The 13,366-nt window shown below is 34.8% G+C and overlaps 1 protein-coding gene across 5 annotated transcripts in view; it reads right to left on the bottom strand.

Moving 5' to 3' along the window:
• The window catches only part of USP25 (ubiquitin specific peptidase 25), a 143,918-nt gene that overhangs the window by 52,448 nt on the left and 78,104 nt on the right, over positions 1-13,366 (bottom strand). For 4 of the 5 annotated variants that reach the window (XM_025380107.1, XM_025380106.1, XM_025380105.1 and 1 more), the window contains exons 8-12: positions 12,054-12,130; positions 9,751-9,824; positions 6,234-6,382; positions 887-1,014; positions 47-142 (exon numbers count right to left, since the gene is read on the bottom strand). In XM_025380107.1, the coding sequence (XP_025235892.1) occupies positions 47-142; positions 887-1,014; positions 6,234-6,382; positions 9,751-9,824; positions 12,054-12,130 (524 nt within the window). Of the gene's footprint in view, positions 1-46; positions 143-886; positions 1,015-2,653; positions 2,778-6,233; positions 6,383-9,750; positions 9,825-12,053; positions 12,131-13,366 lie in introns of all 5 variants that reach the window. The other variant, XM_025380109.1, reaches the window with a different exon arrangement.

Genomic DNA, 13,366 nt, shown 5'->3' on the forward strand with positions numbered 1-13,366 from the left:
CATGGTTTCTGATAATTATCTCCTAATTTCATAAAAGTTAAAATACCTTTCAAGCCTTTGTTGTAATACTGTGAGGTAATCTTTCAGTCTCTTGATCTCTTCCCTCTTAATTCTCGTTATTTCTCTGTTTCTGTGCATGTATCTATCAGAAAAAGGCAATCATTAGCATTTCTGAATATCATGAAAGTAGATGCAATATGGCCAGATGCCAGTATGCCCGGCCTAGCACTTTGGGAGGCCAACGCGGGAGGATCACCTGAGGTCAGGAGTTCAAGACCAGCCTGGCCAACATGGTGAAATCAAGTCTCTACTAAAATACAACAATTAGCTAGGCTTGATGGCAGGTGCCTGTACTCCCAGTTACTCGGGACGCTGAGACAGGAGAATCACTTGAACCCAGGAGATGATGGTTGCAGTGAGCCCAGATCGCATCACTGCACTCCAGCCTGGGTGACAGAGCAAGACTCTGTCTCAACAAAAAAGAACAACAAAAAAAGGAAAGACAGAAAGACAGACAAACAGAAAAAAAGAAAAGAAAGAAAGACAGGAAGACAGAAAGATAGATAAAATATTAAGTATAGACATCACCACGAAGCATCAATTCATTCAAAATTGTGTAAGATATAAGGTAGATAATATAAAATGGTATTTTTTTAAATTCTGAATTTTAAGACTACAAAATTAATCATCTTTAAATTTCCTTATAACATTATTCCCAACAACTATACTTTTCTAATACAAAATGACATTTACCTTGACAAATGGCTTTAGGTATATTATACAAAAGTAAAAATTAATTCTAAGAAAATTAGAATTTTCCTCTATACAACATTTTATCACTTACTAAACTGTTTCAAACTAAGTCATGCAGTATATCAAACCATACCTGTCCAAATACAACACTTGGGGAAATTCTAATTTGTTGTGAATTTTTTCTGGTCTTCCCAATGCCTGATTAAATTCAAATCTTGACAATTCAAATGTTAACACAGGTGGTAATTCAGTAAACCAATGCTGAAAGGAAATAAAACAATAACAAAAACTTTAATACCACCTTTGTTTTCTTCATTGCAATCTTAGGCATAGGATGTGGGCACTGACATTTTTATATGTATCACCACAATGCTGACCTGACAAGTAATTGGGTACACAATTTAATTAAAACTCAACCTCTTTCTAAAAGTTTTCCACACCTCTTGAAAATTCCAAGAGTGGATATAATACATGATGAGGAAAAAAAGAAATCTCACAACTATCCTTCGAAAATAATTCTTTGCATTAGAATTTCTAGCTCAAAGAAAAAGACACTGGTTAAAACCATGACTTAGTAGCTCAAGTCTTCTGTCTTCTTCAATATGTTGTTGAATGGTACTTATACTTAACCACAGCATCAAAATCCTGTGACAAAGTAACTTGTAAGAGAGGGAGTACTCAAAAAAAAATTTATATCATAAATCATCACAACTCTGATACTAAAAATGAAAAAATGGTGTTTTCCTGTTTTAACTTTAGCTCCTCTGCTGGATTTTATACTAATTTATGAAAAAGACATATCACTAACAAAAAGTTAGTACTTAAAGAGTAACTTATTTAAAATCTTTTAAAATAACTAGCGTTTAAAGAATTGAATGTCTCATTGCTATAAGCCAAATTATGTGAGTATAGCTATAATTTCCTTCCTCTAACTGCAGCCCCTAATCCCCATATATGTTTTAGTAACTGTTCAATTAAGCATGAAATTCAACATTTTTAAAAGAAAATTATTTTCATATACAACCTTAAGTTATACATAAGCATATGTATTTAAAGAGAAAGAAAAGGTAACAAACTGGTAAATCAACATATAACAGAAGTATAAAATAAGTATTTCTGAAGTGCTTATTATAAACTGTGCAATATGCGAAACTGCTGCATATTCTATTGTGTGATAATTTCAAGCGTCACAAAATGCCACCACACATCTGTCAATAAGTTAAGAATATACTAAATATAAATTTGAACATCCAAAAAAAGTATGATTGGCACACACCTGGCAAAGTGAATTTGACAAGGATCTGGAAAGTTGCTACTTTTCTCTAAAGCAAATAAAAGCAAATGGTATTCAATACTATTTCTCTTTCAAAATGATAATAATTACTTGAATTGAGGTTTCCTGAGCTGGATGGCTATCTTTCACTGAAAGCTAAGGTTTAAGGAATTTGTTTTATATGGATAATACCTGAAACGGATTAAATAAAGTTATGAAAAATATCAGAAACATCTCAAGTTTTAAAATTTGATGAGCAAAGTTTGCTTACTCATTTTCATCTCACATGTAACTGGCAAGAATTTTTGAGTTAGTTCTAATCCACAGATAAAATTATTATTAAGAATTAAAACATTACCCCAGACATATCACAAAGAACACTTTTGATTCTTTAGGATAATATTCTCTGTTCCATTTTATGATACTCAAACAAGAAAGTAGATTTCAAGAACTATCACTTTCATATTTTATTGCAATACTTTAAATATTTAAATGTCACCATTAAAATTAGTTACATATTTTAATTCATGGAAATCTACAATGGCCACAAGAAATGAAATGACCCAAATTGGGGTATACTTTTCTGTAGACCATGAAAAGTCCAGGAAATATAAATAGCTTCCATACCTTACAAAAGGATGCTCAAAAATGTTATGTAATATGTCTCTGTTATGAATGCATTTTCCTCTATCAGCGATGGCAGGTTTTTCCTACTACAAGAGTGGAAGGATTTCACTTTCTCATTCTAAAGCTGATGGGGACAAGATGAGATAACCAGACATTCTGTAAATTCATGTTTTAAAATATTAATGGTATGTCTAGCTCTGCAATATTTGGATTGTAGTATAGCAGTACATAATTTGAATTTTAACTAATACAAAACAGAAATTTTTCTTTCAAAAAAATACTATTTCCATTCAACAAAAAACTATATCTACTTCTCTATAACCTAACTAGTATGCCATGCTTGTGAGACAGAGGTCATTCTCCATATCTCTAAACATTCTTCTACTAGATAAACTACAGGAGGAACAGATTTCTGCAGTTAGTGAATAAAGAACTTACATAATCAGTATTGTCAGCATAAGTGCTTCTAAATTCATCACAATTCTAGAAATCTCACCGTTAACAAAAATAGTTCCTAAAGAGTATGTCATTTTTATGAGTTTAAATACCTGTTTTTTCCATTAAAGTGTATAAGATACCTTGCTTTTATGAGAGGATTACACAAATGTGGAGGGAAAAAAAAAAAAAAAAAACCAGAAAAAACATACCTATCATTTCAAATTCCCTACAGAAGACCAAACCAAGCCAGGATGTGAACTGTGCACAAGAAGCAAAAACTGTTTATTCCAGTTAAAAAATTAGCTCCAGTCATTTAATTGCCTTCACTCATTTGCCCTTTTATTTTAAAAGATAAGTTTTAAATATACATAACCTCTACAGATGTCTAATATGGTACATGTCGATCGACTGTTTCGCTAATTTTGTTTTTAAAACTTTGTAAAAGCTCCTTCTAGCACTTATTATTATAACTTGGTATAACTTTGTGAAGGGAAATTTGGCAGTACCAACACATTTAAATGAGTATGCCCTGTGACCCAAAGATCCTACTTCTAACTATACTTCATTCCTTAGTGCTCAAGGGTAAAGACATTCTTCAAAATAATTCTTTTTCTTAGTTACTGCCTTACAAGGGAATTAAATCAATTTAATTTTATAAATACAGACTATGTAACACTATGCAGATTTTAAAAACACTGACGTAAAGCTGTACACTAACTTAGAAGCATGCTCATGATATACTGCTGAGTGAAAAATGCAACTCTCGGGGCAGTATGGACAGATGCAAATACTTACATGTGCATAGCGGCAGTCTAAAAGAACATGCAACACACACTGGTAGTAGCGAATACTCACACTACAAGTGAAGTATTTACTATCTGAAATTTTTTTCCTCCAATAGGCAATCAAAAAATATCTCCATGTTTCCTGGAGAGTCTGACTCATCTACAAATTGCATACCATTTAAATGTTAAAATGTATCATTTAAAAAAAATTTAAGTAGTTATTTTGGATATAATCATGTTCAACTTACTCAGTTGTCTCTTAGTATATCATTCCCCCAAAATTTAAACTCTTATAGCCAACTGGATGTTTTAACTGGGAAGACTGGAGGTCTTCCTATATTAGTTGGCTACAGCTATTTCAGCAAATGAGATGTTTTCTGGGTCAAAATAAAATTGACAATTTTTAGTAAATAACAGATTGAGGAAAAAGCTATTGTTATCAGGCATTATGCCAATTTAGAAATAGCCTATATGTTACTTACTGGCTTTTAGAGATTCAAGAATAGTTTTTCTAAAGGATATAATAAGACTATAATTTAAATGTTATTTTTTAAAAACTGATATTATAGTCAGTGATAGTCTCTTAAACCAAGCTGAATTATTATTGAAACTATGATCTCCAGCAAATCTAGAAAAATGGTAACAGGAATCACAGGCAATCAAATTTGCCACAGTAGTGGAGATTAGAAACTGCTAAATACACAGAACATCATAAATCATTATATTCCCTAGGCTAGAAGAAAAAACCTAGGCAGAACATTTATATTGCAACATAGGGGCATTCAGAGTATGAAACCAATATAAAAAGATGGAGGACAAATATAAGATATTTTAAATAAACCATAAAATTTTGATTATGTGTAAAATAAAAAATTTTTAAAAGCTGGGAATATGTGAGAAAGATTACTAATAAACCATAGTGTATTTCAGCTACTCTGACAATATAAAAAAAGTACCATCCCTGCCCCACTACTCCAGTCATCCTTTTATTTAACAGCAAATAGATCGGATTTTAAGAGTTTGCTTTCTTATTCCATTGTGGGATATTGCTAAAGTCCCAGTCTTAGAGATCTGTTTCCCAATCAATAAAATAAGCTGAATTTAAACATTCTTATTTAGAGGTTTATATCAGAATTAGTTGTGCAGCTCTTGTGCCCATATACCACATCCCTATGCTACACTCTGCTTTGATAACTTTGAAGGGTGGCTGTTCTCTACTGAGAATCACTGAAATAGATGATCTATGACGTAGAGAGGAAGGCTATTTCAAATACGTCTCTTTCTCTTAAGAGGAAAAGCATATTTTTGTTTGTTTATGTATGTGCGGGGAAGAGGAAAAAATGAGTATGCATCTGGAACAGGAAAGGGTTAACTGCATCTTTAAGAAAAAAAAATTAAAATTTAGATAAAAGCAATTTATTCTCAAAAACACAAGAACAAAGTCTCCTTTTAGCTAAACACAGAGACATCGTATCACTTAATATTTATTAAGCACCTATTCAGTATAAAGACCTCAGAAACTTGTTTGATAAGTACCAAGACATTTCATTCATTCATTCAATAAATATTATGTATGCAGCCACCATACTACCACTAGGGATATAGTAATGAATGACACAGATAAAGCCTCTACCCACATTCATGGAGCTTAACAGCTAGACAACTATCAGCAATTGCTTAACAATGACTGATTGGAGAAGCACATGATATGTCCTTTGCTTACTATTACAGTGCCAAAACTCCCTGACAGATGAATGCACGGATGAACGGCTACACAGATGCAGCTACAGAGATGGATAAAGAAACAGAGATGGGTGGAAAGAAAGAAACTAGTTGAGGTAGACATATAAGTTAACAATATTTTATAAAAATTATTTCTTCCTTGAGAAGGGAAGTTCTTCCATCTGACCTTATGCAATCACATAGCAATTTTACAAGAAAAGGAATCTGGGTGTCGTGGACAAATTCCAGTAACAGTTGATATAAGTAGCATATATCTGTTTTAAAATCCACTGTAATATCAGGATTTTTCTTCTTTAAATATATCCAAGAACTAGCATGCTGCTAATGGCTGGTACCTTGATTGAAAGGTCTAAAAAGACTGAAAAATGTCCTAGAAAGACTTTAACTGAAAATTCTGAGATAAATTATTTAAGTGAGAATTTAACATAGATTATAGGTCATATTGACTGGGCAGGTTTCTTGAATGTCTAAATTACCAATTAAATCCAAATATACTCTCTGAGTATTCTCTCTCAATTATTAGGTAGCTATATAATTAGAACCTTACATTGTGCTTTATGGCATTGTAAGAAAGACCTAGGGAAGAAAGTGGACAATGAAAACGTTAAACTCACCTCTTGGCCTGATTTTCCTGAATTCTCTGAATGTAAAGACTCAATTTCTCCTTCAATCATCGCAGCTTCTAGGCACTCATGCAGATCTTTGAACCCATTGACCTGAAGTGGGTACTGACCAAACATTTCAGTGTTTTCAAATTTTTTACCTATAAGAAGGGAGAAAATTAATAATCCTCAATATGGCCTTCTGGCTACTAAAATTAAGAGTACATAAGGATTCTCAGCTGAACCTGAAAATTGTAACACTGACTGATTTCATTCCTGAGAAGTGTTAGTGTAATTTTCCTGTTGGTTTATACACATGCGCAAATGTACATTTATACCCAGCCATAGATATTACACATCCACATATATTTAATGAAATGCACACATGTGTATGTATATTTTTTCTCACAAGAAGCATTTTCTAAGGGCAAGATACCATACTGAACACTGGGAATATACACAGCAGTGAACAAGAGAGAGATGGTCGCTGAGCTGAGAAAATTCTCAGCCTCATTTGAAAAACATTATACCCATTAACTTCAAGTATATTTATAAACAAATAATTATTATTACAACTGTTATAAAAAGAAAGTTGTGATGAGACACAGTGCTGTGAGAGGTATAAAAATGGGAACTTAGTCTTGGGGGTGGTGGGGAGAGCAGGGAAGACTTTCATGGCAAAGGACATTTAAGTTCAGACTTGAATAATGAGTGGGAGTTAGCCATGCCAGAGTGCTGGGGGATTATAGCGTATTCTTGGCCATGGAACAGCATGATGAAGACTTTAAGGCAGTAAGGAAGTTGATATGTTTAGGAACTAACAGAAGATTAGTGTAGCTTGGGGAATCAAGGGAGAGATCACAATGAAAAGTCAGACAGGGAGTTAAAATACAAGGTCTTGTGCTCCTATTAAGAATTTTTTTTCCACACCACGTTCTGCATATAATGCAGTCACTGATATGGTTTGGCTGTGTCCCCACTCAAATCTCATCTTAAATTGTAGCTCCCATAATTCTCCTGTATTGTGGGAGGGATTCAGCAGGAGGTAACTGAATCATGGGGGCAGTTTCCCCCATACAGTTCTCGTGGTAGTGAATAAGCCTCATGAGATCTGATGGTTTTATAAGGGGTTTCCCCTTTGGCTTGGCTCTTGTTCTCTTCTCTTGTCTGCCACCAAGTGAGACATGCTCTTCACCTTCTGCCATGATTGTGAGGCCTCCCCAGCCATGTGAAACTGTGAGTCCATTAAACCTCTTTCTTTGGTAAATTGCCCAGTCTCAGGTATGTCTTTATCAGCAGCAAGAAAACTGAAACACCTTTAAAGTCCCTGTGTGAACTAGGTGGTCATCTGTTAAAAGACTATTGCAGAATCCATCTAGAAATAAAGGTAGCATGGATTAAGATTGTTAAAAGAGATAATATATACATTTATACATATATACAAGGAGGAGCACCAACAGGACATGACTGAGGGGTTTGTAAGAAGGATAAGAGACAGATAAGAAGGAAAATATCAAGAATGACAGAATTCTGGCATGAACAACTAGATGATGATGATGATTACTATTTATTTTATTTTTTGAACAACTAGATGATGATGATGATGATGATGATTACTATTATTTATTTTATTTTTTGAGACAGAGCCTCGCTCTGTCACCCAGTCTGGAGCTCAGTGGTATGATCCCTGCTCACTGCAAACTCTGCCTCCGGAGTTCCAGCAATTCTCCTGCCTCAGCGTCCCTAGTAGCTGGGATTACAGGCGCCCACCACCACAGCCGACTAATTTTTGCATTTTCAGTAGAGACGGGTTTCACCATGTTGGCCAGGCTGGTCTCAAACTCCTGACCTCAAGTGATCCATCTGCTTCAGCCTCCCAAAGTGCTGGGATTACAGGCATGAACCATCATGCCTGGCAGATTATGGACTGAAAATTGCACCACTTAAGTAAGAACAGAGGACTTTTTTTTCTTTAGTTTTGAGGTAGCAGTGGAAATCACTGGTTCATTATGACCCACAAGATTTCAATTTGAGAAGAGAGTTGAATATGAGTCTATAACTAAGATTAATATTCTGGAATAAAGATAGAATTGCTGGCTTATTGACAGCAGGAAATTAAGGCAGTGAATGAGATGCCTAGGGGATGAGACAGGAAGAAAAAATGGGCCTAAACAAAGTCCTAAGGTTCTGCTACCTTTATATGCAAAAAGAGACTATAAATACAACTTTTCTTAGAAGTACCCACAGAGGCAGGAAATTGTATTTTTAGTAGAGACGGGGTTTCACCATGTTAGCCAGGATGGTCTCGATCTGCTGACCTCGTGATCAGCCCGCCTCGGCATCCCAAAGTGCTGAGACTACATGCGTGAGCCACCACGCCCAGCCGACAAATTAAGTATTTTAATAACAATCAATTTTAGGAATCAATATAATACAGGTAGAAATGCTCCTGCAGGGTATTATAAACAGTGCCTAGTCACGACCGGATCAGACATACTAGCTGTATGAGATACAGTGTTCTACTTCAAATCAAATCAGAATGATTAAGATGAATGACCCAACGTAAATGTACTCTGTAAAATATTCTACTTCTATATATAAACATATATATAAACTCATATATATGTGTATATATATAACAACTTATATATAAGCTGTTACCATTTGAAACAAACAGAAATGTATGAACACTTCACTAAGACTTTTTAAAGGGTCAACATCTGAGTTCGTATCTGCCTTTTTCTGAATCCCAAACCACCTATGTTCAAACAAAACTTCAGGGAATCCACTACTTAAGGTCGTGAAGAAAAAACATTTTTTCAAATTTTACACTTTAGCTGATCTGGAAACAGGTAACTTTCAAAAGTTGATGCATTGGGTGATTTGAGAAAAACAATTTTTCAAGTTTATGCTTTGGGACTAATATTATTACATGAAGTTACATTTAAAGAGAGTCTCCTGCCTTGTTAGGAAAACCAAACAGAAACTAGTTAGGCCACATTTTATGAAACAGGTATTTAGCTTAAATGGAGTAGTATCACTCTTAACTGATTTTTCAAAAGATAGAGTATAATTTTTTCCTGAAAATTAATATCTACATCTAAAATCACTCAAAAAGTGAGAACTCTATACCACCCTGACTATGCTAAGTTGCTAAATTCAACTTTCAACATGAAAAAGAAAGTGAGCATCATAGCAAGCCCAGTATTTAACTCCAATATTATCCTCAAAGGATCTCCCAACTGTCCCATTAATCCCTGATTCCGACGTAACAGTATCACAGAAGCCCTCTCACTGGAAAAAACATGAGGATAAAATAAAGTATCAATTAGTATGTGATAATGCACTTTACACATTCCTTTTCATTCATTCAATTCTGTGCCATATGCGAATAACAGTAGCAATCCAACAAAAATTACTAGACAGAATATATCAAAGTCCACTAAAATAATAGTAACTATCGAGACAAATGAACGAATGAATAATAATCTCTCTTCACTTGTAATAAAAAGTAAATGTGTGACTATACCTTCAAGTACTCCCACGGCTAGGAATCTTCCATAGAACAACTCTACCATGGGGTTCTTTGGCTTCTCTTCATCCCTAAAGAGTGTTAAAAAATATAAATGTAATTACAATTTTTGGACCTATAGAGAAAATATTAAAAGAACCATAGCATATGACAAGACAAAAACACGTCTGTGGCTATCATGCACTTGCATTGAGCTCTGTTATTTACAGCGTCACCTTGCGCAAGGTACTTAAATTTATTCTCCCGTTTCTTCACCTGTCAACTGAGGATAATGATGATAGTTGCACTCATAGGATTCTCATAAGAGTTAAAATGAGCACTACATGTATGAACTTGGAAGAGAAATTGACACGGTCTGTGCACAAAGTGCCTGCTCTTTCTATCATCATTATACATTTCAATCTCTTACTCTGTGTAGTGCATGTTAATTTGGACATGGGAAGGAAGAAAAGCCACTTTTAATCAGAATAGATTTCTACAACATTTTGCTAAGTTATTTCCTGTATTTACATGGAAGAGTCCAAATAACCCAGAAACAACAACCTCACCAGGGAGGGAACAAGGTACCAGTTTTTGACCCAGAGTAGCTAAAGAGCTACTCCATCCTTTCGTGAAGTCTCACACTGCTGGTAGAATTAGTCGTTTACATAGTTTCCAAGTCATTTAATATAAAAATTCATTTTTTTCTTTTCTGTTTGAAGTAAACAAATTGATAATTTTAAACTGTCTTTTTATGGTTTGTGTGACCTAAAAAGACAAAGTTCATCTTGGCCTTACCATATAGAAATGCATTGTATCTACAGTTGTATACAGATTTTTCTGTATTAATTTGTGTTTATATTAATTGATTTGTTAAGTATTGTTTAAAAAGGAAGGGGATACCATCTCTCTTGATACATAGGTCATCATTTAATCCTTAGAATAATGTTGATAAGTACTTCTCTTAATTCTTACAAGAACCCCAGTAGGTAGTCTTTAGTGCTACTGAAAAAAAATTCTGGCCCTTCAAGTTCAGGTGCATGGTAAGATACACTGTCCTACTCACTTCTTAAAACTGTGAATAAAATGCACATAACCCTTTAACTGCACAGTTCGGTAGTGTTAAGTAGATTCACACTGTTGTGCTACCAATCTCAGAATTCTTTTCCTCTTGCAAAACTGAAACTCTATATGCATTAAACAACTCCCCATTTCCCCCTCCCCCCAGCCTCTGGCAACCACCATTCTACTTTCTGTTGCTACGTGTTTGATAACTCTCGATACCTCACATAAGTAATTTATACTATTTGTCCTTTTGTGACTGGCTTATTTCACTGGGCATAGTATCTTCAAGGGGTCATGTTACAGCATGTGTCAGAACTTCTGTGCTTTTCAGGATGAACAATATTCCACTGTACATATATATAGAACATTTTGTTTATCCATTCACCTATCAATGGACATTTGGTGTACTTCCACATTTGGCTATTGTGAATAATGTTGCTATGAACACAGGTGTACAAATATCTCTTTGAAACCCTGCTTTCAATTCTTCTGGATAGACACCAAGAAGTAGAATTGCTGGAACATATGGTGATTATATTTTTAATCTTTTAAGAAACCCCCATACTGTTTTCCACAGTGGCTGTACCATTTTATATCCTCATCAATACAGCACAAGGGTTTCAATTTCTCCACATCCTTGCCAACCCTTGTTATGTTCTTGGGGTAGTGGGGGTTGGGGGGTTGTTTTTTTCATAGCCACCATCCTCATTAGTGTGAGAAATTCCTACTCATTTTGAAGTTAGGCCACATAGCTCTGTCCAACAAAATGTGAGCAGAAGTGATGTGTGTCACTTCTGGGCAGAAACTTAGAGACACAGTATAATTTTCACTGCCAGCAAGATCCCAGACACCTAGGTGACCTTGGGGCCCTGAGTGAACAGATGAACAGAGCCACTTGTTCACATGCACTGCTACTTCATATCCCTGTCTTCATGCTTCTACATAAAAGGATTTTGTCACAATTCACATTCCTGACATCTTTCTCCACCGCAAATTCATTCCTCCTCATGAAAAGTGATTACTGAATCTAAGAAAAGGAACTGGGCATGTAAGACTAGCTCTTTCAGGGACCACTTTTTAGATTTTTTTGGTTAGATCATTATTTGTGCTTGCAAATTCCAAACAGCTTGTCAATAATACAGAAAATATTGGGATTCCCATAAGTCTGTCTCGATTTCTTATTTCTCCATTGACATTAAATACATGCTATCTAATGAATTCCTAAAACCCCACTGCTAAACTTCATGGTAACTTACGTCTCCTCTTCAGCTTTCATTTGGAAGGCATCTTCTAACCAATCTAATAATTTGTGTGTAAACTCACTCACATCTTGCTGTGAAAAGAAAAAAGCCTGTTGATATTTGAGCCTACTAAAAAAAAATACTAGATGTTATAACATCAAACCTAGAGCCAGTTACTGAAATATATAATCACTAACTTCTTGCAAAGATAACAAGTGAAATGTTTCACACAAAATGCAAGAAACTTTTATCATTTAACCAGGATATATTTGAAAAACCAAGCATTATATTGATATTCAATGATTGGGTTCACTCTAAAATACACACACACACACACACACAAACACACACACCAAAAACCAAACTTACAAATGAGATTTTTTAAAACTAATCATTACTCACCACCTGCAGAGCTCTGTAATGAATCTTTATAAAATGAAGAAATCATCTTACCAAACAGTTCTTTATTTCATAAAGAATTATTACTGGCTTCTCTCTTACAAGGAAGACTAGTCTCTTTCCACAATTCATTTTCTTAATTCAACTTACACACACAACTTTTCAAGCCATATCTACCTTTACTATCATTCAGAACCAGCTCATTTATCACCTTTCACCATTCCTTTGATCTCTACTTTTCCAACATAGAAAAACAGGAATAGGTTGTAGCAGTTGTGTTATCAACTACCAGAATTCTTTCAATAACGTGAGTTAGAACACAGAAAATAATAAATAGAACACAAGGAAAAAAGCAATAAATCAACTCTACTAAGGCTGCTTAAAGACAGATGAATCAGTAGTAAGCAATTTGCCCTTATCAAAATAGCCCCAAATATAAAACAAACTTACTATCATACATTTTTTCAGCCAGAAGTTTCTTAAAGAGCATGTAGGCCAACTTATTAACCTTAAAAAAATGTTGAAACTAAAGTCTGGAAAGCTTAAGTAAATTGCTCCAAAGCTGCAGAGTTAAACAGGACTAAACGCAACACAAAAATCTAGCTGTAAACATTCATAATACCTACGGTGGGTTGAATAGTAGCCCGCAAAGATGTATGTCCACCTAGACCCTCAAAAGGTGACACTATTTGGAATAACGATCTTTGTCAATATAATTAAGGTAAGGATCTTGAGATGAGATCAGCCTGGATTAGGGCTGGGGCTAAATCCAACGGTGAGTGTTCTTATAAGAAACAGAAAACCAGAAGACAGACAGACACATGAGGGAAAGCCATATGGAGAGGGAGACAGGGATTGGAGCTATGCTGCCTCAAGCCAAGGAACACCAACAGCCACCAGAATACGGTGGAAGCAAAGAAGGATTCTCC

Source organism: Theropithecus gelada, chromosome 3 (genome assembly GCF_003255815.1).
Source record: "Theropithecus gelada isolate Dixy chromosome 3, Tgel_1.0, whole genome shotgun sequence".
In the NCBI taxonomy this organism is placed as follows: Eukaryota; Metazoa; Chordata; class Mammalia; order Primates; family Cercopithecidae; genus Theropithecus; species Theropithecus gelada.